The following is a 26,605-nucleotide window of genomic DNA, read 5'->3' on the forward strand; positions in this document are numbered from 1 at the left end:
TAGGCCAGAGGAAACCAATTTTGTTGTGTTCTTATCTGGCCTATGTCCTTTGTCTTCTGTGTATAAGGTCATATGCTAGTTTTCATGAATAATTTTAAAGATTTTTAAGTTAATATTCAATTTGATTACCAAAATTTTAAGAGATGAATTCCAAATTGCATTTGGGATTGTTGGTGGAATTAGCCTTAGAGGAGTTATAATTTACAATGCCTTGATGAGGAGTTGACTGCTATTGTGAAACTTAAATGCCAATGAATTCACAATGACCAATAGAGGGGTATGGAGTATCACATCAAAGTGTTTAAAATATTAAAAGTTTAATCAATTATATTGGTATGTGCAAATTTTAAATCATCTGCTTGTCATGCACTCTTGTTTAGTGGGATGAAGGATAAAGTGTGAGGACTTTTTTCTTGTTCTGTGTAAATTTGGAGAGACATTGTAATATAGCAGAATGGACTGAACTGGTCAAAGTCCTGGATTCCAGTCCCACTTCTTTCATTTACTAGTCCTGTATTTTTTAATTTGTAAGATAGGGGCAATAATATCTGACCTTCAAGTTGTATAACTGAGTAAAGCACTTTGAAAGTACAAAATATGACTATAAAATTGTAAGGTATTATAATTGTGGGCAATGAAAATTTAGATTATAACACTGAAAAAATATGCTGTTCTATTTTTTCCTTTTTGGTGCACTTTTCTAGGTGAATGTGCCTCTTAGGAGCAATTGTCTGGGAGTGTCTGGGATAAGCTTGGGCTGCATAGGCAGATTGTGTTCCCTGAAGGTCATGCTCCCTGAAAGACTCAGAGCAGCTCAGCCAGCACGTCCAGAGTATGAAGCATGAAGTACATTTATTCTGCAAAAATGACAAGTAAACATAACAAAAAAATGTCAAGGATTCCATTTTTTTTAAATAAGTACAACAAAATCAATGAAAATTGAAGTCATATTCAGAGTAACACATGCCACCGTTTTTCATAGATCTCACAGCACTTTGAAAAAGATATTTAAATGTTGATTTGAATTGTTCAGACATGTACACTATATCAGAACACTTATTAAAAGTGATGATGCCACAGAATAAAAAAATTAAATCAATGACAGAAATTGGTACAAAATATACTGTACAAAAAGATATCTGAATCTTTGAATTGAAAATGAGAATATGGAAAGGTGCCAAGTTATTCCACAGTATTAATTGAGCCCCCTGAAAAATATAGGAATTTCTGATAGCCTTTGAGTTGCCAGCAGTTACATTCTGAGAGTCCTGTAAACGAGGATAGTGGGATTTATTAAAATTTCAGTTATGATAATCATACAAAAATTACTAGAATTATGCTGTCTTTGTACAAAAATGCATCAAGTGTTCCGGTTGTATAATGACTAGATTTTTAATAGAAGGTAGCTAGGATTTTTAAGATTTACTTTTTTTTTTCTGCATACAGAAAGAATGTCAAACAATACCCGTCATCTTGCCTCAACTTAATGCTATATAAGCTCACAAAGGCAAGAAATTTACTTAGAAAAGGAAAAAAATTCTGCTGTGAATTTGTTTTAAAGAATAAAGGAGTTTTTTTTTTCCTAAGTGATAATTTTCTCCTTCTTCAATTATTGTTGGCATACAATGCTACATTAGTTTCAGGTGTACAAAATAGTGATTAATCATACATATACCTTGTGAAGTACTCATCCCAATAAGTGATAGCTTTTAAAAATATCAATACATTTTGGGAAGAAAAACACTATGGCACTGAATCATAGATAGGTTACATACAACAGAAGGGCATATTTTAAAGATAAGGTTTGGAATTCTTTCCTTCACTTCCATTCCTTTCTTTCTTCCCTTCATTGTTATTTTTATTTGGAGTTATATTTGCTGCCCTATGCCAGGTATAGCGAGGGACTGTCTCATGGGTACTTCAGTTAATTCTTTGAACTCTTTTGAGGGGTAAAGTAAGGACAAAAATGTAATTCATATTTGGCTGTAGTTACCAGTGCAACATGGCAGCAATACCCCATAGGACCAGAAGATGGTGGTGTTGTCCATAAAAGCAGACCAATGTGTTTCTGCATTGTTGAAACTATTTTAAATCCCTTTCTATTTTTCAAAGTTCACACAGGATCTAAAATTTTAAAATAGCAATTTGGGAAAATGTTTTTCCATGCTTTTAATCAAAAGGTTTTATAGATCTATCCTAGATCTATCCTTGCTATCTACATCATATAAGGAATTAGACCTTTTCTTCCCTGGGTTTTGGCACTATGAATGCCAAAAGATAGTGCATTTTTTATAAATGGGATTATGAATCCATAACTAAGTTATGTTACTTTAGGGGTTGTTTTGTATCTCTTGCAGTGAAATCAAAGGTGCCTAGGGAGAAGCCTTTTTCTCCCTCTTTCAATTTATTACCCTTTTTTATCTTTTTGCTTTTTTTTCTCTTCACTCCTGCTGCACATATTGTGGTATCTTAAGCATGAATAATAGACTATTGTAATTTCTATTGCAAGATGCAATTGTTGAGTGTGCGATATCTAGTATTGCACATAAAACTGTCTTTAAAAGACTTATTAGTACTCAGCTATGAATAAATTACTTGATGTTTTCAACTCTGTAAGGTTATCACACAGGACTAACCTCAGAGTGGACTGTTGCCAATTAAACCCATTTGTCAGCAAATGATCATTTTACCTAAGAAGTATGTTTTATTGCATTCTTAAGTTCAGCAAGGCCGGGGAGTATTGTACTCTGTGGCTAATTGCCCTCAGTTCAACTTTGCCACTGTGATAGCACTTCCACATCATATGAACAGATTGGGTTAACTGACCTATGATGACTATAATCATTGCAGACGTTATTATGTTAGTGAGGAGTTGTAGAAACATTACATAATGAATCTGGAAGGAGGCTGATACTGACGTTTGCAAATTATTTACAACGTAACCCATAAATATCCCTGTCCTCACGGAGCTTAATTGAAGTTGGGAATGGAGAAGGAGGTATTCGATAAACAAGACATCGAAGTCACTTATATGGTTTGCTGGTGGTGATAGCCACCCCCAAAAAGAGTAGGGTACAGGGATGAGAACGCGGCGAGGCCCAGGCAGTACTCAATTGCCTAATCAGAACTCTCCTCCAGGATTGAGGGAGGTGCTCAGGGTGGGGACCCAGCGGGACGCCCTGGTTAGCCACAGGCCGGGGCCGTTTCGCAGACCTTCACTTTCTTAGGAATTCACTCCAGACTGGGTTAGAGTCCCTAATTACACTTTCAGCACGCCAGCTCAAAGAGGACTCAGTGCCTTTGATCTCCCCGCTTTGCTAAGGCGTTGACTTGGGTGCATTCAGTAGGCCAGAGCCCATGACCGTTCGCACCACAGGAGGAGAGGATCTGCGCCCCTACCAGAGTGCGCGGCGGGCGTGGGGCGGGGCCTGCGGACGACAACAACGCAGCCGCAAGGACTGGCAGCAGCGGCCTGGTCCCAACAGCCCCCTCGCCCTCGCCTTAATTCTGCTCGCGCACTGTCGCTTAAGCCGTCACGCTGTTCTCCTCCGGTCCCCCGCGGCTGCGCGCTCGGAGGATTGGGCGGGGCCATTCTGGGGATGAGGAGGTGGTGGCGGCGGCGCGCCAAGACGATGCACTGGAGCTGAAAAGACGCCGGCACACGGCACCGCGGCCGAGCGCAGTCCCGACCCGCGGGATGGCTCAGCCAGCCGGCCCGGCGGGCGGCGGGGAGCCGAGGGCGGCGGCGGGCGGCGAGGGGCCGCCAGTGCCCGGGGAGGCCGCAGGTGCGTCTGGGGGCTCGCAGGACGAGCTGAGCCTGGAGGAGATCCTGCTGCTTTACAACCAGCCCATCAACGAGGAGCAGGCATGGGCCGTTTGCTACCAGTGCTGCGGTTCCCTGCGCGCCGCTGTCTCCGGCAGCTGCCAGCCCCGCCGCCGTGTACGCTCGGCCGCTCAGATCCGCGTCTGGAGGGATGGCGCCGTCACCCTGGCGCCCGCCGCCGGCGACGCTGAGGAGCCGACACTCGCTGCGGGTGAGGGTGCTGTCCCGCGTCCTCCGGTGGACCCCTGTCGCTGTCTCCTTTTCTTCTCGCAGTCCCGGGACCCAGCCCTTCCGCCCCAGGACCCCCCATCTCCTACGGGAAGACCACTGCCTCAGTTTCATATTCCCTCGGGGTTCCAGAGTCCTGCCCTTCTGCCCCCCAACCCTCCAATCTCCCGCGGGAGGACCCCCGCCGCTGCCCATTTCCCCTCCCCGCCCCCGACTTGATCCAGGCCCTTCCGCCCAGATTCCCTTCCACCTTCAGCGGGAGACTTAAGTCTGGGGCCCACGGTGGAGGCCAGTGCTTGCGCTGTGGCCGAGCTGGGACCCACGTAGGTCAGAGAATGGGGTGGGGGCGGGCAGCTGCACAAAGGGGCAGTGAGAAGGACGACCGAGTGGGTCTAGGCGTGCTTGGGCCTGCGCCCCCCTGCAAGGCCGCGGACCTGCGGAGGGTGCTGGTGATTATACATTCAGACTAAAAGGACAGCTGCTTACGCCTCGTTTGGGAAACGGTGTGGGTTGGGTCCCTTTGATAAGCTGTGAATGCCTTAGTTATTTGCTTGCGGTTGTATTTGTGATGTCGTAGGTGCTATAAAAGGCTCACGTGAGAATTTGTCAAGGATAGTTAATTCTGGTGTCAGAAAAATTAAACCTTTTGCAATGACATTCAACTAATAGTATTTTTGAAAAATTGGCAACAATCTTTCGGTTTGGAAATATAAAGAAATCTCAGCCCTAAGAATTATGCTCTTTTGGGGGACACTGGTTTTTATAGCATCTGAAAGTTATAAATTGAATACTATACCTGTATTTCGAAATTTGTTGTGATGAAAAAACAGTTTTGTAAAGTGAAAAGTTGTCAGGATATCAGATAAATAGTTAAAATGGATGTTAGGTCATTGTCTAATGTAAATTCTTCCCGATTATCACCTACACATCAACAAATAGCTGGGGCTTACATATTTATTGATGATGAAGAGGGGGTAGATAAGAGGCTTCTATTAGTATATATCTAATTCAGTCTTTTGAGAGACAACTCTTAAGAACAAAAATAATCCATCCTCACTTCTAGGAAGTTGATGGGAAGTGTCAAAATGCTTAAGGTGAAAGAAGTAATTAAAAACTAATCGGTAAAATGACATTTAATAAGGAAGGCTAAGGGGGGGATTAGGACAACTGTAAAAGAATAAACAAGAATAAAAATAAATGTAAAAAATTTAAAAAAAGAAAATCCTCATCTAAGTTGATTAAATAAGGAAGATTGAAGATTATGTTGTCAATTTTTTTAATTCCATCAGAACACTTACTATTTTTAATGTTAGGTAAACAAATTTTATAATTTTTATTTAAAGCCAGCCTATAATTCTTTCAAAATTATTTTAAACATCTTTTAGTTTATTGATGTGTTTATTACATTGAGATTTGGACTTTATGTTAGTGGGGAACACTTGCAATTATAATTTATTTACAATGTATTGATAAGATACGGAAAAATACATTTATAAAATAGAGCAAAGCCATCCCCTGAGATCTAGTATTTCAAGGGGAAAGTGATTGTGTGCATCTTGCTCTTAGATGCAGCATTGGTAGTGGTGATTTTAAGAACAAACCCAGTTTACATTGTCTCTTGAACTTAATCCCTGAAAGGAGTAGTTTAAATTATGTTTGTGGACTTACTAGTAGTTTAATTATCAAAGACTGTTGGTTTCTGGTGGTAGGGTTTTTCTTATTAGTATCATAACCTTATGTTTAAAATTCTTTTTTGCATCATTAATATGATTGATAACAGGTTGACTTCAACGTAATATACTGTCTTTATGGAGAGAATAGTAAAAGTTGTTTCTTACCCCAGCAATAATAGACCTGTAATCCATCCTCTTCCTCCTTACTTCACCTCATGGCCTCTGCTATCAATTGTGGAAAGAACCCAACCAAAGTTGTTACAGTCTTCAGCATTTTAGGGTCAACTGACTTAAAATTTTAGAGAAGTTCATACAAAAATATTGTTTGTATTAGTTTATTTCCTCCTAGGATTTAAGAGTAGTTGCATGGCTATTAAAGGCACAGTATCTTCTTAACATTTGATCCTCATTCTTAAAGATACTGTTTAATTTGGTCTGCGCACATTCTGTTTATAAGGAAAAATGGTAATTGTGATACCTCCATTCTTTTCTTTTTCATTGTAAGGTGTTTAATACAATTATATGTTGTTGGCAATCAAACACATTTATATTTTCACATACTAATCTGAGTTATTTTCTAAATGGAGGTTTAAGGAAATTGGATAACTTACTCAAATTCATCCTGTTACCTCTTTGAATCACATTCAAGTCTTTTAATCTCTATACTTTGTAATATTGGGAAATTAAACAGGTTTAGTTTGAATTGGGATCATGATTCCTCACCTTCCTAGCTGAATGACCTTGAATTCAGCCTTATCTGTGAAGTGAAATCACTTTCTTTTTGGGATAGAGGTTTCCGTGAGGTGATGTATGTAAAGTGATGAACACATGGCTTGGTGTGTAGCAGGTACTTAGTAGGTTTTAGTTCCTGTCCTTCCTTAATTTTGTGTTCCTTTCATACCATCATTGTGCCTCTTGTCCAGCTGTTTTGGACAAATAACTAGGACAAGATTTGTCAGCCTTAGCAGTATTGACATTTTTGTCTGAATAATTCTGTGTTGTGGAGGCTGTCCTGTGCCTGCATAGGATGTTTAGAAGAATTGCTAGTCTCTACCTAGTAGATGCCAGTAACTATCCACCCTTGCTATGATTCTAATCATAGCAATAAAAAGTAGTCTCCAGACGTGGCCAAATGTCCCTGGGGGCAAAACAATCCCCTGTTGTAAGCCACTGGTCTAGCAAATGTGATGGGTGGTGCTCAGGATTGTTTTCAGTATGGAGAAATGGATCCTCTCTGTAATCCTCAAGCCAGTGAATGTTTCAGCTGGCTGCCACAGCTTTTTCTGCTGTTGAGTTAAATGAATAAGTAGTATTGATTCTTGCCCGTAACGGCAGCATAACTCCATTTAGTCCCACAGAAAGAAATAGTACCTCAAATAGTTTCTGGGCTTGTTTTGGGACTTAATGTAGTAGTAATTGATTTTAGTTACTGTTTACTTTTTTAAAAAGATTTTTAAAATTTATTTTTATAGAGAGGGGAAGGGAAGGAGAGGGAGAGAAAACATCAGTGTGTGGTTGCCTCTTGTGCGCCCCCTACTGGGCACCTGGTCTACAACCCAGACATGTTTCCTTACTGGGAATTGAACCAGCGATCCTTTGCTTCGCAGTCTGGCCCTCAGTCCACTGAGCCACACCAGCCAGGACAAGTTCTTGTTTACTTTTAACATTATTGATATATCCAGAATATCTGTATTCAATTTGAATTTAAGAAATTAGAAATACATTGTAAGAAAAAATAGAAAAATGATGAAAGGTGTGGGAGGCATGGAAATGAGACCAATATTGGAAGTGAACAATGAAGAATGAGTAATTTACTTAGCTTTCAGATTCGACTTAGAGCCCTATACTAAATGGCCATGAAAGCACTGTGATATAGGTCTGAAGGAGATAAAGAAGAAGAAAAAACTAGTTCTTCAGGGATATCTTAAGAGTAAAAATTATTAAATTATGCATTAGGATTTTACAATGGGCAATATGTTTTATGAAGTATTTCTGTGATGACCAGAGGATATGTTGCTTAGAATCAAGAGGGCTTATGATTTCTCTTAGGTGGCTTTGCTTAAAATTTGTATTTCCCTGTTGTTTATGTACTCATAGTGATACAGCCTTATTGTTTGGTAAAGGTTTATTATATACAGGTTTTCACAAAAGTGAACTTTACCTTTTACATCATTAGTAATGAGTTAAAGACATTCATACCCTTGAAATACAACCTGCTTATTTATCACCAGTGTATTGACATTTAGAACACATTTTGGTATACACATTCTTTAGAAAGTAGTCATTAATGGAATTTAAGTTGTATTTCAGATCTTCACAAGAGTAGAAAATTTTTTTCTGGGATGCCACATTTGTATTAATAACAGTAGTATTAGAGCTTAGAATCATTGCATGATTTTAGCAGGCACTTAGGCCTTAAATACCCATCTGACAAAAATAACTTTTTTCAGATTTTGGTTTTAAAATTTTTGATGCACTTTTAGCTCTAGATGTGTAAAGAACATTTTAAAAATTATGATCCCCTGTTGATTTACAGTAACCTTAAGATTGGTGACAGGTTTTTCTGGGAGGAACGATGAAAGCCTGCATGCATACTAATAAAGAAAGGGGTCATTGGGGCTTTCTTTGGGATTTGAAAAGCATTTATGATCAGTCAGCCTTCTCAGGTTCATGCTAATTGGGAGAAATGGTTTTGGAATAATATACTATTTGATTTTAAACATAATATGGAGAAGGTTGAAATAGTGAAAACATGTTTAAAAACATTAATTTTTGTTCTCAGTTGATATATTTATTAAGTATTTTCATCCTGGTCATTAAATGAAAGGAACACTTGAAGTATATGTGTATGTGTTTATTGTAGAGGTTGAGGGTGAACGATAGTATTAGGAGTTGGTGAAATACCTTTTCATTTACAGTAAAAGGTAAGAATTATTCCATTTGAACAATATGTCTAAATATGTGGGGTTAACTAAATTTTAAAAATAATGTGTTGAGTTCCTCCCATGTTCAAGCAGTACCCAAGTTCCCATGGTTGATGTAAATAAACATAAATACTTGTAGTTCTAGTCATTAAAGATGAGAAAATAAAATATAAACACAGTGGTAGATTTACCATGAAGCTAATGCAGTTTCAACTTTAAGCCCACTCATTTACGTAGGCCTCTTCTAGGCTTCAGGATGGGGCTTTAATAATATATTCAGGTGGTAATTTTCAAAAGTAAGATATTTCAGTCATAATTAGTTCAAATTGCTGTCACTTTCAACTCTGACTTACTCTCCATCATACTTCCACTTGGGTTTTATGGGAGCGGCCACAGACATTTTTGGGAGAAATTTTGGAATAATACATTTGTGGTTTTTAATCTGTATTTCTGCCTTCTGCAAAGAAAAACAAGGGTAAAGAATTTAGTCATATACAAATACTGGTACTTAAAGTAAGTCGGGACTTTGTTGGGAAACCAGTAACCTCACTAAAGAGTTTTGACTCTGCTTTTGAAGAAAAATATCATTGATCTACTAAGGACTGTCTTGATGAGAGATGATGAATTGTACTCTCCAAGTTTTATCTGCAAGGTCAGAATCACTTTTCTGCATCACTGGTTCTGTAAAATGGCAACAGATTCCATTCCACTTTTATAGTAGTGTCATTGGAGCCATATTATATTTATTTGCTTCCTGTTGGCCACGTAGAAATAAAGGAGACTCTCATCTCCCAAGTATTTGTTCAAAACTATGAGGAAAATATTGCCTGTTGCCAAGTGTAGTGGCTTTATTATTTTTTTAAAGATTTTATTTATTTATTTTTAGGGAGGGGAAAGGAGGGAGAGAGGGAGAGAATGTGGGATTGTGTCTCATACACCCCCTGCTGGGGACATGCAGCAGCGACCCAGGCATGTGCCCTACACTGGGAATTGAACTGGCAACCCCTTGGTTCGCAGGCCAGTGCTCAGTCCACTGAGCCACAACAGTCAGGGCTGTAGTGGCTTTTTTTGGATAAACTTTTTAGTTTGAGATAATTTTAGATTTATAGAAAAGTTGCAAAGATAATACAGAGAATTCCTGTGTACCTCTCATCCGGGTCCCCTAATGTTAACATCTTACACTACTGTGGTATATTTGTCAAAACTGAGAAGCCAATCTTGGCACTAAACTGCTATTAAACTGCAGACTTATTTTGGCTTTCCTAGGGTTTGTTTTTTTTTAAATTTTTTAAAATTACTGTCCTTTTTCTGTTTCAGAATCCCATCTAAGATACCATACTGCATTTAATTTTTTTTTAATCCTCACCCAAGTTTATGTTTTATTGATTTTAGAGAGAGAGGAAGGGTGGGGGAAGAGAGAGAAAGAGAAACATTGATCAATTGCCTCTGGGACACAATCTGATCTTGGATTGAACCCACAATCCAGGTCTATGCCCTGATTGGGTATCGAACCTGGCAACCTCTAACTGAGCCACCCTGCCAGGGCCATATTGCATTTAGTTGTCATGTCTCCTTAGTCTCTTCTCATCTGTGGCAGTTTCTCAGACTGTCCTTGTTTACCATGACCTTGGCAGTCTTGAGGAATACTGGGTCAGGAGTTTTGTAGACTGTCCTGTTTATGTTTGCCTGATGTTTTCCCGGCTAGACTGGTGTTAGCCATTTGAGTGAAGAAATACCAGAAAAGGGAAGGGTTCCCCTTATCACATTGGATAGGAGCATGTGATATCCACACAAAACCACTGGTGATGTCAACTGTGTTTGCCAGGTTTCTCCACTAAAGAGTTACTGTTTTTACCTTTCTATAATTTATTATTTGAAAGGAGTCACTAAGTCCAGCCTGCATTCATGGAGGGGCCTCCTTCTGGAGGGATGAATATCTTCTTAACACTATTTGGCAGATTCATCCCTTCTCCCCCATTTCCTTATTTAGTCAATCATTTATTTATACTATCTTTTATTTATTTATATCAGCCTAGATTCACATATATTTTATACTTCAGGTGTTTTTTAATGTTGTTACATAGTTTGTTGCTCACATTGTTCTAGCTGTGGCCATTGAAAGTGCCTTCAGGTCAGCTCCTCTGTCCCTTTGCCATGCAGCCTTCTGTGTATGTTTTCGAGCACATCCGTGTTTTCTGGCACTACAGAATACTTCAAAACTTATCATATATATTTTCTGCCCCAGCCCTAGATTCAGACATCTTTCCAAGGAGCTCAGCACAGGGCATCCTTTTTGCTACTGGGGTTTTCTTTTTAATATAGAAGAAGAACTGAAATGTTAAAAGGTTTAGTTATTTTTGGTGTTCAAACTTCATTAGGTTTGGGAAGTATCTCTTTCTGGCATCTCGCTTTTACATTCATTCATTCGTTCAACAGTCATTTGTTGAGTACTGTAGAGCAAAGTTGAATAGGGAGGTTCAGAGAGAGCAGTCTGTCCAAGTTGTTTATCAGAAGGGAGACATACCTGGGAACTGAAGCCAAAGGGGCCTATGTTAGGATATCAACTTATATATTGGAGCTTAGGGGACATCATTGAAATGTGGCCTGGGATCTAGTAGTGGTTGACCAAATTAGGTGGATGGTCAAGAACTGGTTTGAGACAAATCTTGTGATCATTGGCCTCCTCCTTGCAGGTAGTTATGGATACTTTGGGCTACAGGAGTCCCTAACCCATCCGGAGTTTTGACAATCGGCCACATTTGAAATAGTTTCATATTTTGTAAACATGCTTTTTCATTACTTCTCTGAAGTGGAACATGTGGATAAAATATACTGTTTGTGATATGCTCATAAAGTGTCTTGACCAAACAAACAAAAGAGATGAAGATCAAGTATCATTGGGCAAATGATTTTTGGTCTTGGCTAAGTATTTCAGACTGTTTCATAGCATCATGAAAAATACTGATATATTTAAAGCAATACAAATTAATGGGGAAAAGTGGTGATATTTTGCCTATTTCTAACTTCTGTAAAGTTACTTTTGAGTGGTAGTTTAACAGGGTCAAGGTGAGGTGCAAGGCTTGATTTTTCCTGTCTTAAATGTATTGTACTTATCTGGTCCAGCTTTTCCTGTTTTTAGATCAATGTATAACTGGCATTATAATGATTTTTTAATAAATCAAGGATAGTCCATGACACCCTCTTGTGTTTTGCTGTTTGCATGATCCTCATTATATAAGGAAAATACATTAAGGAAATGTCACACCAAGTCTTTACACAATTTAAGCATATTTCATCTAGTGCAGGAGAGTTCAACAGATATATTTTGTTTTAGTGATGATAGGCTGGTAATGAAGAGTTGGTGAGGATCTCTGAAAGACTTTTTGGTGCATGCTGTGTGTGTGTGTATTTGAAGATAATTAAACCATTGGTCATTTTTCTTCTGTCTAAAAATCTAATTTCTTTTGACATTTCCTTCTCAAAAATTATTTTCTTGGGTTTTTCCCACAAATGTTTCTTTTTTTCTTTTTTCTTTTGATGTTCAGCATGCATACAGGAGAGTGTACAAATCATTAGTGACATAGTCATGTAAGTAAGCACCAACTGATTAAGAACAAAAGAATATTACGAGTAGCCCAGACCTTGTATATGTAATCATTGCCTTAGTTTTTGTAATCATTGTCACCATAGGTTGGCCTTACTTGTTTGTGAACTTTTTATGTATGGAGCCTTATGTTACATGTTTTTGTGTCTGATTTCTTTAGCTCAATGCTATGTTTGAGATACATTACTTTTTGTTGTATGTCACATTAGTTTGCTGTATGGTATTCAATTGTATGAAAACAGCAAAATTGATTCTGCTGTTGATGGACATATCAATTGTTGGGAGTTTTTAGCAGTTTCTAATAACATGCAACTGTGCTAATGCGTTTTTACAAAAATTGGGCCTGTTGTCTTTTCCCCTTTTATTTCACCCTTTCTCCCCTGCCAATTGGAAGTCAAATTTCAATGTTATACACTCTGTAACTCTCTTGTATTTCTGAGAGATAAAGATATAGATAGAAATATAGATGATAGATGGATAGCTAGATAGATGATAGATATAGGTGATAAGTAGAGGTAGAATGCCACTAACAGTCAACTTGACCATGTTTTCCTGGACTTAAGTAAAAATACCATTTTAGAGGAATCATCCGTTACACAATTTCATCTACTGATTTCACCAGTATTTGAGTGCCTTCTAAGTGTACTATACTAGATGTTGAAGATCAAAAAGGAATAAAGTGCACCTGTACCTTCAAGAATATCACAGGTGCATAAACTAACACTTAAAATACACTACAATAATTCCAAAATATTGGAAACATGCACAGAAAACTTGTGAGTCCAGGAGAGAGAGTGGCTTACTCCGCTTGGTGTGATGTTAGGTAGGTTTCACACAGAAGATCTATTTTTCTGGAGGTCTTCAAGGATAAGCAGTGGGATTAAAGGAGAAGGGCATGTTAATCAGAAGCAACAGTAAGTACAAAGGTTTAAAAAATGTGGAAGAACTATTCAAAGAACAGTAGTATGTGCACTGTGACAACAACACCCACTTCCTCATACCAAAAGCGGACACTGCCTAAATCACTTGTCGCATTTTTGCTGCTAAATTTATGAGCAGCTTCAGAGTTCTTAACAGGGTGCTTCAGGCAGTCCCTACCAATTATTTGGAGTTGGTACATGAAGTTAAACCTGTTTCTCTTCTCTGCAGTGGGCATCCACTGCACCTGGGGCATAGGAGGTGTGTGGGAGTGGTGTAGAATGAGGCAGGCTGGTGAGGTATGTTGGCTAGGATCAGGTTGTTAAGGAATTTTTTGTGCTATGCCACTGAGTTTGTATTTATAGTCTATATAGGCGGTGGAGAGCCATGTAAGGATTTTAGCAGGGAAACTATCTAAGGAGTTTATTCTTTTTAGAAAAATTACTGGGAGCTTTGTAGAATATGGATTGAGCTGGGTAAAATTGAGGGCAAAGACACTGTAAGCATATAACATTCTTGTCATCAGTTGCCAAACCAGTTAGGAGTGTTAGGGTTGTTCACACAGGAGATGATTGAGGTCTGAATGAAGGCAGTAGAAATAGGGAAGAAATGTTAGATTAAGAGTGACATAGCTATTAAGAGTCTTCAAGGATCTTTCACAATAACTGAAGTTGGGAAAATGCAGTCTTAGAAATAAAATGACACCAACCCAGGTTACCAGCAGTCAGCACAGACCACACTTCAGTGTGTAACGATTTCAGTTAGAAGTGCCTACCCGCGAATCGGACCCAAGATGGAGGAGGAGTAAGTGGAAGCTTCACTAACCTCCTCCCAGGACCAAACTGGAATTACAACTAAATTATTGAAAAATTATCCTTAATAAACAATTGAACACTTGTTGGAGAGAAGCCTTATAACCGCAGACAGACAGGAGAAACCACTTCACCATAATGGGACTGGTAGGGAGTGCAGAGGAGGACTGAGAGGGCTGGCTGGGTTTCCACAGGAGGCAGCTGAAGTGCTGGGGGAATATATCAGGGGTGAGGGGGTTACTCTGAGAAGTATGGGGTCTAAACGTCAAGTTGGGCTCCCCAGCCTACAGCAGCAGGATGCGGAAAGGACCCCGAATGACATATGGCTGTGAAAAGCAGCAGGGATCCTGTCCATCAGGGAGAGATGGCCAAAGATGAAAAGAGCCTCTTAAAGAGACAACACACAAAATTCTGTCTGCAGCTACTTACTCTGGGCTCTGGCAGAGAGAGGGCAGAGTGGACTAGAGATGCATGAGGAGAGTCTGGAGCTGGTGGCACTGGGGCGAGAACTGAAGGGACAGCCACGAGGATCCCTGTGCTGAGTCATTCCCCTTGCTGCAGAAGCCATCTTTCTCAGGCTTTGCCAGCTGACATTAGCCTGAGAGGAAGCCATAAGCCCTGCCTTTAGGAATTACTCTGCCCCACCCTTGGTACTTAAGCCCTGCTGCTGAGGAGTACAGCTGGAAGACATTCACTGATTAACCCTAGAGAAAGCCTGTAGGCAGAGGCAGATCCCCCAGGTCTGGTGCTGATAAAAGCTGGCCTTGCCGTGCTGCCTGGTTATTTCTGCACAAACCCAGGCCCAGCATAGGGAGCCACAAGTTGTTGATCGCTGATAGTTCCAAACAGGTTGATCAGGGCCAGTCACAGGCAGGGTTATACTTAGGTCTGCACCAGAGTCTTGCAGATCTATTAATAGAAACTAAAACAAAGAGGTAGCCAAAATGGGAAAACAAAGAAACAGACCCCAAAGGAAAGAACAAGAGAATTCTCCAGAAAAATTAGTTGAAATGGAAGCAAGCAATTTATCAGAGAGTTTAGAGTAATGATTATAAGGATACTTAACAGGATGAAAAAATACATAGAAACTATAAAAAAGAACCAATCAGAAATACAGAATGCTATATCTGAAATATGTAAAAGACTAAAAGGAATAAAAAAATAGTTGAGATGAAGCAGAGGAGTGAATCAGTGATTTGAAAGACAAGGTAGAAAAAAAAAATCAGGCGGAGCAGCAAAAAGAAAAAAGAATTTTTTTTAAAAATGAGGAGAGCCTGAGAATCATTTAGGACAACATGAAGTGTAACAACGTCCACATCGTGGAAATTCCAGAAGAAGAGAGTGAATAAGGGATCAAGAATCTATTTGAAGAAAGAATGACCCAAAACTTCCCCATCTGGTGAAGGAAAGAGACACAATCCAGGAAGCTCAGAGTCCCAAACAAACGGGCCCAAAGAGGCCTACACCAAGACACAAAATAATTAAAATGACAAGGCTTAACGACAATTAAATAATCCTAAAAGCCACAAGAGAAAAACAGGTAGTTACCTGCAAGGAAGCACCAATTAGACTATCATCTGATTTCTTAACAAAAGTTTCAGGCCAGAAGGGAGTAGCGTGAAATATTCAAGGTGATGAAAAGCAAGTACCTACAACCAAGGCTACTTTACCCAGCAAGACTATCATTTAAAATTGATGGAGAAATAAGAAGCTTCCCAGACAAGAAAAAACTAAAGGAATATGAAACCAATACTGCAACAAATGTAAAAGGGCTTGCCTGAAGGAGAAGAAGAGAAAGAAAATAAAAACAAAGGAAAACAGTCTAACAATAAAGTGGCACTTCATACATATCTATCCATAATCATATTAAATATAAATGGCTTAAATGCTCCAACCAAAAGACATACATGGGGTAGCTGAATGGATAAGAAAACAAGACCCATATATGTGCTGCCTCCAAGACACCCACCTCAGATCAAAAGATACATACTAAAAGTAAAGGAGTGGAAAAAGATATTTCATGCAAATATAAAGGGGAAAAAAAGCTGGGTAGTAGTAGTTATATCTGACAAAGTAGACTTTAAAACCAAGGCTATAAGGACATTACATAATGAGAAAGGGAACAATGCAACAAGAGGACATAACCATAGTAAACATTTGCACACCCATATAGGAGCACCTAAATATGTAAAGCAAATCTTGATGGACGGAAAGGGAAGATCAACAGAAACACAGTCATAGTCAGACATTTTAACACCCCACTGACTTCAATGGATAGATATTCCAGACAGAAAGTCAACAAGCAGATAGTGGCCTTAAATGACACACTAAATCAAATGGATTTAATTGATATCCTCAGAGCATTTCACCCCAAAAGCAGCACAATATACATACTTTTCAAGTGTACATGGAATGTTAATAGGGTAGACCACATGTTAGGACCCAAAATGAGTCTTAATAAGTTTAAGAAGATTGAAATCATATCAAGCATCATCTCTGACCACAATGCTATGAAATAGAAATCAATCCCAAGATCACTAAAAAGTACACCAAGATAGAGAAGCTAAGTAACATGTTATTAAACAATGACTGGGTTAACAGAGATCAGGGAAGAAATCAAAGATACCTTGAACTAAATGAAAATGAGAACACAACAATCCAAAATGTGTGGGACACAGGGAGGGCAGTCCTAAGAAGGAAATTCATAACAATACAGGCCTATCACAAAAAACAAACGAACAAACAAAAAACAAAAAAAAAATCCAAGAAAAAGCTCAAATAAACAATCTAACTTTAGACTTAGACTTAAAGGAACTTGGAAAAGAACAAAAAGTCCAAAATGAGCAGAAGGAAGGAAATAATAAAGATCAGAGCAAAAATAAATGAAATAGAGTCTTAAAGAATGATACAAAAAGATCAGTGAATGCAAGAGCTGATTCTTTGAAAAGATAAACAAGATTGACAAGCCTTTAACCAACTCATGAAGAAAAAAGGAGAAAGGACCCAGATAAATAAAATCAGAAATGAAAGAGAAGAAATAACAACTGACACCAAAGAAATACCAAAGATTGTAGAAAAATATTATGAACAACTATGTGCCAATGAACTGGACAACCTAGATGAAATGGATAAATTCCTAGAAACATACGATCTTCCAAAACTAAATAAGGAAGAACCAGAGAATCTGAGTGCACAGATTACACCTAATGAAATTTAATCAGTAATCGAAAAACTCCCAACAAACAAAAGCCCTAGACCAGATGGCTTCACAGCTGAATATTACTAAACATTCTGAGAAGAATTAACACTGCTCCTTCTCTAAATATTTCATAAAATTCAAGAGGAGGGAAGCCTCCAAGCTCATTTTATGTGGCCAGTATTATCCTACTTCCAAAACCAGATAAAGACACTACAAAGGGAGAAAATTATAGGCCAATATCCCTGATGAACATATATACTAAAATCCTCAAAAAATATTAGCATACTGAATGTAGAAATGCATCATAAAGATCAGGTATGCAAGGTTTGTAAAACTTGCAAATCAATTAATGTGATTCACCACGCAAACAAATTGAAAGATAAACACCACATGATCATATCAGTAGATAACATAAAAAACATTTGATAAAACCCAGCACCCATTTTTGGTAAAAACTCTCAGCAAAGTGAGATTGGAGTGAACATACCTGAACATAATTAAGGCCATATATGACAAACCCACTGCCAGCCATCATACTCATTTGGGAAAAACTACAGGCGTTCCATTTAAGATCTGGAAGAAGACAGGGATGTCTGCTTTCATCGTTCTTATTCAGCATAGTACTGGAAGTCCTAACCACAGTAATCAGACAAAAAGAAGTAAAAGGCATCCAATATGAAAAGGAAGATGAAAAACTGTCATTATTTACAGATGATATGATTGTGTACATAGGAAACCCCAAAGATTCCATCAAGAACTGCTAGAACAGATAAACAAATTCAGCAAAGTATCAGGACTAAAAGTTAATATCTAGATCAATTATATTTTTATTCTTTAAAATTTTTTATATTGTTTAATTACGAGTGTGCCTATTTTTCCCCCTTACTCTCCCTGCCCTACCTATGCCCCATCTCCCACATTCAGTTCTCCCCCCCGACCCCTGTTGTCTTTTTCCATGGGTTCTTTACACATGTGCCTTGACTTTACCCTTTCCCTTCTTGCCCCATTATCCCCACGTCCCTCTGGACACATTCAGTTTGTTCTTTATTTCCATGTCTCTGGTTCTGTTTTGCTACTTGTTTGTTTTGTTGATTAGGTTCCACTTACAGGTGAGAAAATATGGCATTTACTTTTCACTGCCTGGCTTATTTCACTTAGCAAAATACTCTCCAGTTCCGTGCATGCTGTCGCGAAGGGTAGGAGTTCCTTCTTTCTTTCTTTCTGATGCATAGTATTCCATTGTGTAAATGTACTGAAGTTTCTTGATCCACTCATTTACTAATGGGCACTTAGGCTGTTTCCAGCACTTGGCAGTTGTAAATTATGCTGCTATGAACATAGGGTTGCATAGATTCTTTTGAATTGTTGTTTTAGGATTGTTAGGATATAATCCCAGTAGTGGAATGGCCGGGTGAAAAGACAGTTCCATTTTTAGTTTCTAAGGAAATTCCATATTGTTTTCCACAGTGGCTGCCACCAGTCTGTATTCCCACCAACAGTGTACTAGGGTTCCCTTTTCTCCACATCCTTACCAGCACTTGTTTGTTGATTTATTAGTGATGGCCATTCTGACTAGTGTGAAGAGGTATCTTACTGTGGTTTTAATTTGCATTTCTCTGATGGCTACTGATGCTGAACATCCTTTGATATGTCTGTGAGCCCTCCTCTGTATGTCCTCCTTGGAGGAGTGTCTATTCAGGTTCTTTGCCCATTTTTAATTGGATTGTTTCTCTTCCTGGTGCAGAACTGTGTGAGTCCTTTCTGTATTTTGGAGATCAAATCCTTGTCCAAAGTATCATTGACAAATATATTTTGGTTCCCATACATTTGGTTGCCTTTTCACTTTGCTGATGTTTTCTTTAGCTAGGCAAGAGCTTTTTAATTTGATGTAATCCTCTTTGTTTAGTCTTTCTTTTACATCCCTTGTTCTAGGGGATATATCAGTGAAACTATATCGGTTGCTTGGAATATCTGAAATTTTCCTGCTTATGTTCTCCTCTAGGACTTTTATCATGTCACGACTTATATTTAGTCTTTTATCCACCTTGAGTTTATTTTTGTATGGTTTAAGTTGGTGGTCGAATTAATTTTTTTGCATGTAGCTGTCCAGATCTCCCAACACCATTTTTTGAAGAGGTTATATTTACTTCTTTTTATGTTTCTGCCGCCTTTTCGAATGTTTGTTGACCATAGAAACATGGGTTTATTTCTGGGCTCTCTATTCTGTTCCAGTAATCTGTGTGTTCGATGTGCGATTGAACTGTTCTTAGGCCAGTACCAGACTGTTTTGATTACAGTGCCCTTGCAATATAGTTTGATATCAGGTATTGTGATCCTTCCTACTTTGTTCTTCTTTCTCAAAATTGCGTGCGATAATTGGGGTCATTTATGGTTCCAAATAAATTTTTGAAATGTTTGATCTATATCTGTGAAATATGTCATTAATATTTTAATAGGGATTGCATTGAATCTATAAATTGCTTTGGTTATTAGTATGGTAATTTTGATGATGATAATTGTTCCAATCCTTGAACATGTTATATGTTTCCATTTATGTATGTCTCCCTTAATTTCTTTTTTCAGTGTCGTGTAGTTTTTCTGAGTACAAGTCTTTTACCTCCTTGGTTAAGTTTATTCCTAGATACTTTATTTTTCTTGTTGCTATAGCAAGTATGATTTATTTCCCAATTATTGTTTCTGATCTTTCGATGGTATACAAAAATACCTTCAATTTCTGAATATTGACTTTGTATCCCACTGTTTCGCCAAATTCACTGATTAGGTCAAGTAGTTTTTTGGTGGAGTCTGTAGAGTTTTCTAAGTATACTATCATGCCATTTGCAAACAATGACAGTTTTACTTCCTGCTTTCCAATTTGGATGCCTTTTTTTTCTTTTTCTTGTCGGATCACTGTGGCTAGGACTTACAATAGTATGTTGAATAGAAGTGGTGAAAGCGGACACCCTAGTCTTGTCCTGATCTTTGGGGGGAAACCTTTTAGTTTTTGCCCATTGAGTATGATGTTGGCTGTAGTTTTCTCATATATTGCCTTTGTTATGTTGAGTTATGGTTCTTCTACTCCCACTTTACTGTTTTTTAAATCATAAATGGGTGCTGTACTTTATCAAATGTTTTTTTGCTTCTATTGATATGATAATGTGATTTTTGTCTTTCTTTTTGTTTATGTGATGTATTACATAATGGCTGGGTGAAAATTATTGATTTGCGAATATTGAACCATCTTTGCGTCCCTGGGATAAATACCAGTTGACCACAGTGGGTGATATTTTTAATGTATTGCTGGGTACAGTTTGCCAATATTTTATTGAGGATTTTAGTGTCTATTTTCATTAGTTATACTGGCCTGTAGTTTTCTTTCTTTCTTGTGTCTTTATCTGGTTTTGGGATTAAGATGATGCTGGCCTCATAAAAAGAGTTTGAGAGTCTTCCCTCCTCTTGGATTTGTAGGAATAATTTGAGAAGGAGGGGTTAGCTCTTCCTTAAATGTTTTGTAAAATTCCTCTGTGAAAGCATCTGGTCCAGGGCTTTTGGGTTCTGGGAGTTTTTTGATCACTGCTTCAATTTCTCTCTTTGTTATCGGTCTGTTCAGGCTTTCTGCTTCTTCTTCATTCAGTGTTGGAAGGTTATATTTTTCTAGAAATATGTCCATTTCATCAAGGTTTTCAAATTTCTTGGCATATAATTATTCATAGTAATTTCGTACAATCCTTTGTATTTCTGTGGTATCAGTGGTGATTTCTCCTGTTTCATTTCTGATTTTATTCATTTGGATCCTCTCCCTTTTATTTTTAATAAGTCTGGTTAAAGACTTGTTGCTTTTGTTTATCTTTTCAAAGAACCAGCTTCTGGATTTATTGATCCTTTGATTGCTCTTTTAGTCTCTGTGTCATTTATTTCTGCTCTGATCTTGATTATTTCCTTTCTTCTACTTGCTCTGGGTTTTGTTTGTTCTTGTTCCTCCAGTTTTGGTAGATGTAGGTTTAGGTTCTTTATATGATATGTTTCTTTTTTAAAAGATTTTATTCATTTTTCTTAGAGAAAGGGGAATGGAGGGAGACAGAGGGAGAGAAACATCAGTGAGTGATTGCCTCTCACGTGCTCCTAACCGGGGACCTGGCCTGAGACCCAGGCATGTGCCTTCACTGGCATTCGAACCGACGACTCTTTTGTTCACAGGCCAGCACTCAATCCACTGAGTCACACCATCCAGGGCAGTTTCTGTCTTTTTTAGGTAGGCCTGTATTGCTGCGAATTTCTTTTTCAGGACTACCTTACTGTCCCATGGGTTTTGGGCTGTTGTGTATTCATTTTCATTTGTTTTCAGAAGTGTTCTCATTTCTTCCTTGATCTCATTATTAACCCATTCATTGTTTAACAGTATATTGATCACTCTGTATGAATCTGACTGTTTTTGAGTTTTTTCCTTGAGGTTGGTGTCTAGTTTCAAGCCCTTCTTGTCCAAGAAAATGCTTGATAATGATTTCAGTTTTTTTTTTTTTAAATTTGTTTAGGCTTGTTTGTTTTCCTGTCATGAGGTCTGTCTTTGAAAATGTTCCATGTGCACTTGAAAGGAATGTGTATTTTGCTTCTTTGGGGCAAAAGGTTCTATATATGTCAGTTAAGTCCATTTGATCTGATGCATCATTCAGTTCCACAATATCCTTGTTGATATTTTGCATGGAAGATATATCTGTTGTTGACAGTGATATGTGAAAATCCCTTACTATATTGTTTTGCTGTCTACATCTTTTTGGAAGTGCTCCAAGATTTTCCTTTTATGTTTGTGTGCTCCTATGTTGGGTGCATATAGTTTTACAATGTCTGTGTCTTTTTGATGGATTCTTCCCTTGAGTATTATGAAGTGTCCTATAGTCTCTCTCTATGATGTTTGTTTGTTTTGGCTGATAAAAGTATTGCTACCTTTTTTTTCTCTCGTCATTTGCTTGGAATATTTTTTTCCAACCCATCATTTTCAATCTATGTAGGTCTTTTGTTTTGAAGTAGGTGTTTTGTAGGTAACATATGTGCGGGACATATTTTTAATCCTGTCACTAAGTGAATGGATTTTAATCCCTTCACTAAGCCTGTGTCTTTTGATTGGAACATTTAGTGCATTTAAATTTAAGGTTATTATTGGTGGGTACTTTTTCATTGACATTTTCCCCCTTTGTACATGTATCCCTCTCTCTCACTCTTTTTTTTTTTTTTTTTTCCATTTTCTTAAAGCAGTCTCTTTAGCATTTCTTGCAATGCTGGTTTGGGTGGAAGTGTATTTTTTTAGCCTTCTTTTGTCTGGGAACCTCCTTATTTCACCTTCCATTTTAAATGAGAGCCTTTCTGGGTAGAGCAGTCTTGATTGCAGGCCTTTGCTTTTCATGACTTGGAATATTTCTTGCCATTCCTTTCTGGCTTGTAGTGTTTCTTTTGAGAAGTCAACTGCTAGTTGTATTGGGGCTCCCTTGTATGTTACTATCTGTTTCTCCTTTGCTGCTTTTAAGATTTTCTCTTTGTCTTGGAATTTTGCCATTTTAATTATGTTGAATCTTGGAGTGGGCCTCTGTTGGGTTTGTCTTGATTGTTACCCTCTGTGCCTCCTGGATTTGTGTGACTTTTCCTCTCCTCCAATTAGGGAAGTTTTCCATCATTTCTTTTTCAAACAAGTTTTCTGTACCTTGCTGCTTTTCTTCTCCATTGTGTATCCCTGTTATACAGATATAATGTTTCATGTTGTTCTGTGTTTCCCTTAACCAGTCTTTGTTCTTTTTTAGTCTTTTTTCCTTTTCTTGCTCTTTCTGGGAGCTTTTTTCTAGCTTGTCATCCAGCTTGCTGATTTGATCCTCTGCTTCATCTAGCCTGCTGTTGATTCCTTCTGCTGCTTTCTTCAGTTCAGAAATTGTATTCTCCATTTCCTCCTTGCTCCTGTTGATAGTTTCTGTGTCCTTTTTCATGCTGATGTATTTCACAGTAAGTTCCTTGTACCTTTACTGGAGTTTTGGTAATTATCAGTAGCTTCCTTAGAACCATTGTTTTGAACTCAATGTCTGATAGTTTACTTGCCTCTATTTCATTTAGCACTCTTTCTGGGAATTCCTTCTTTCCTTTACTTTGGGGGTTCTTTGTCTTTCCATATTTTGGGAGACTCTTCTTGTTTGCTTCTGCTTTTTAAATTGTTCTGTTTTGACTCCTGATCTTTGTTGTGTGAACTTCTAGGGTAGGAGACCTTGAGATTCAGTGGTGCAATCTCCTTGATCTCTTGAATTTGATGCCTTTGGTATGCCCTATATGAAATTTATTTTGGCTCTCTGGATATAATTGGTAAAAGGTGAAAGATTTATGTGATCTGAAGAGAAACCATAGTATCTCTCTGGATATAATTGGGTTTTGACTGTTGTTGGGCTCTTCTGTGGTTGGTCCTTTCTTCCAGCTGGTTGACTGAAGGTCACTCCATCCTCCCAGTCAGTGTGCTGTTGTGCAGGCACTGCCAGAACAAAACCACAAAGACAGGAAAGAAACTCACATCCGCAAGAATAACTCCCACTCACAATCCTACTATCAACACCAAAGAATCAGTTTTAATATGGGTGTGAAGAGATTAAGAATATTACAAGAATGGAGAGCAAATATGAGGTAACTTATTGAAAGAAAAATGATTTTGAGATTTTGAGAGTGTAGAGGGGAGAACACTAATAAGAGTAGGGAATCAGAGCAGTGTGGAGAAAGTATAATTTACATCATGATTAAAAGATGGATGAAGAAGGCGGAATCAAGAAAGAGAATAGAAACATATATATATTATATTAGGTTTAAACAGAAAATAAAATAAGGTGACAGAGAGAAAGAAAAAGAAAAAAAAGTAAATTAAAAAATAGGAACCAAATTGGAGAGAAAGATCCACCACAGAACTATCACCAACAAATGAGCTAAAAGTAATATAGGTGCAATGGGAATAAGAGGGAAAATAGAAAGAAAGAAAAGCTTAAGGGATGCCTATGGAAAGGGCAGTGATTTTGAGATGATAGAAGGAGAGGGAATACTAAGAATAAGGAACAAGAAGCAGGCTACGATAGGGAAAAATGAAAATTTAAGATCAAAAGAAAAAAAGGAAAAAAGGCAGATGAAAGAGGGGAAAAAACATACAAAACAGTGTAAGACAGGGCAAAATTAATGTTTGAGACAAATGAGAGTAGGAGAGGAGAAGGGTAAAATTTGAGATTTGAAATACAATATTAATGAAGATCTAGAGATAAAATTGAAAAAAAATGCAACAGTTACCCTGTTCACAACCAACGAGCAAAGATTGCTAAAGGTGTAGAGAGAACGTGGGTATTTTAAGAGCAGGAAAAAGATTATGAGATGACCATTGATAAGAAAATTGGTTTTGAGAGGCTGGACGGTGGAAAAATAGTAAGAGTATGGAATGGAAACAAGTTGTAGCAAGATAGAAAACAAAATTTAAAACGAAAATAATGATAAAGAAGAAGTTAAAATGGAGTGAGAGATTTTATATTTAGTAACTTAATATGCACAAACTTGATGGACAAGAAATGCATGTTAAAAAGCCATGAAGGAAAGAACATGTCACAAATCATGAAGAAGACCACGGTGGGTTCATCTCAGTGGCATCTAGTATTTACCCCTGTTTTTTCTTTCTGGATCTGCCTCTGGTAATGGCAGATGGTGACCCTCTCTGACCTTAGGTAGCCTATTTGAGACTGCCAGTGGTCTATTGTCTATGATTGACTCCTTCAGTTGTTAATCTAGTCATTCTGCACTCTGCATTCAGGCTTAAGCACCACAGGGAGGGGCAGAATAGCTTCTGGGGTCTGGGCTATTGTTTCCCCTCAGGCTGTTGCCACTCAGAGGTGAGTGATCTGCCTGAGAAAGATGGCTGTTGCTGTATGGGGGCTGGCTCAGCATCAGGATCTAGATGGCTACACCTTCTGTTCTCTCCTCAAAGCCACCGTCTCCAATCTCCTCAAGCTTCTCTAGTCTATTCTGCCCCTCCACTTTGCTGGAGCCCAGGGTGAGTGGCTGCAGAGAAAAATTTATGTGTTGGCCCTTTAAATGGCTCTTTGTGTCCCCAGCTGTTTGTTTCTGGCAGAGAGCAACACTGCTGCTTTTTGCAGCTGGTTGTTTTCTGTGTACTATTGGAGCTCTGGTGCTCTAAGCTGGGGATTCCAGCTTAGGGTTTAGACCACCACACTTCTCATGGGGATCCAACTGGCCACTTAAATATTCTTCTGGAGCTTTAGCTGCTGCCTGTGGGCAACCCAGCCAGCTCTCTCTTGTCTCCACTGCACTCTCAACCAGTCACTTTGTACTGAAGCTGATCCTTCCATCTGTCTGTAGTTATAAGGCTTCTCTCTCTCTATTGTTCAGTTGTTTGTTCTGGGTGATTTCTCCACAACTTAGTTGTAATTCCAGATTGGTCCTGGGAGATGGTTAGTGTAATTTTCAGTCACTCCTCTGCCATATTGGATCCCCTCAATTGTATGCCAATAACTAACTGAAAGGAAGGGAAATTAAGAAAACAATCCTATTCACAATTGCTACAAAAAGAATAAAATACCTAGGAATAAATCTAATCAAGGATGTAAAAGACCTATATTTGGAAAATTATAAGACACTCAAGAAAAAAATTGAAGACATATAAATGGAAGTACATACTGTGTTCATGCATAGGGAGAATTAACATTAAAGTGTCCATAGTATTCAAAGGAATCTATAGATTCAGTGGAATTCTTAATCAAGATTCCAATGACATATTTCACAGAAATAGAATAAATATTTCAAAAATTTATGCGGAACTTCATAAAAAGGCCCCACATAGCAACAGTGATCCCGAGAAAGAAAAACGAAGTTGGAGGAATTACACTACCCAATATCAAACTAGACTATAAGACTGTAGTAGTCAAAACGGCATGGTACTGGCATAAAAACAGACAATATAGATCAATGAAACATAATAGCCCAGAAATAAACCCACATTTTTTTTTTAATTTATTTTCAGAGCTAGGGGAAGGGAGGGAGAAAGAGAGGGAGAGAAACATCAATGTGTGGTTGCCTCTTGTGCTTCCCCGACTGCGGGCCTGTCCTGCAACCCACACATATGCCCTGACTGGGAATCAAACCAACAACCCTTTTGTTTGCAGGCTGGTACTCAGTCCACTAAGCCACACCTGCGAGGGCTAAACCCACATCTTTATACCTAATTAATATTTGACAGTGGAAGGAAGCACATCAGTGGGTTAAAGGTAGTTTCAATAAATGCTGTTGGGAAAATTGGACAGATACATGTAGAAAAATGAAGCAAGACCACATTGTTACACCACACAGAAGAATAAAATCAAAATGGATTAAATACTTAAATGTTAGACCTGAATCCATAAAGACCCTAGAAGAA

The 26,605-nt window shown here is 38.3% G+C and overlaps 1 protein-coding gene across 3 annotated transcripts in view; it reads left to right on the top strand.

Moving 5' to 3' along the window:
- Window positions 1–3,595: 3,595 nt before the first annotated feature.
- Window positions 3,596–26,605, top strand: part of SPIRE1 (spire type actin nucleation factor 1) — a 317,606-nt gene continuing 294,596 nt past the window's right edge. For all 3 annotated transcript variants that reach the window (XM_054587329.1, XM_054587328.1, XM_054587330.1), the window contains exon 1: window positions 3,596–4,034. In XM_054587329.1, coding sequence (XP_054443304.1) covers window positions 3,698–4,034 — 337 coding nt within the window. In that variant the 5' untranslated portion in view covers window positions 3,596–3,697. The remainder of the gene's footprint in view (window positions 4,035–26,605) is intronic.

The sequence above is a fragment of the Pteronotus mesoamericanus genome, unplaced genomic scaffold (assembly GCF_021234165.1).
Source record: "Pteronotus mesoamericanus isolate MK-2021 breed Mesoamerican mustached bat unplaced genomic scaffold, CSHL_Meso_final scaffold_118, whole genome shotgun sequence".
NCBI lineage: Eukaryota > Metazoa > Chordata > Mammalia > Chiroptera > Mormoopidae > Pteronotus > Pteronotus mesoamericanus.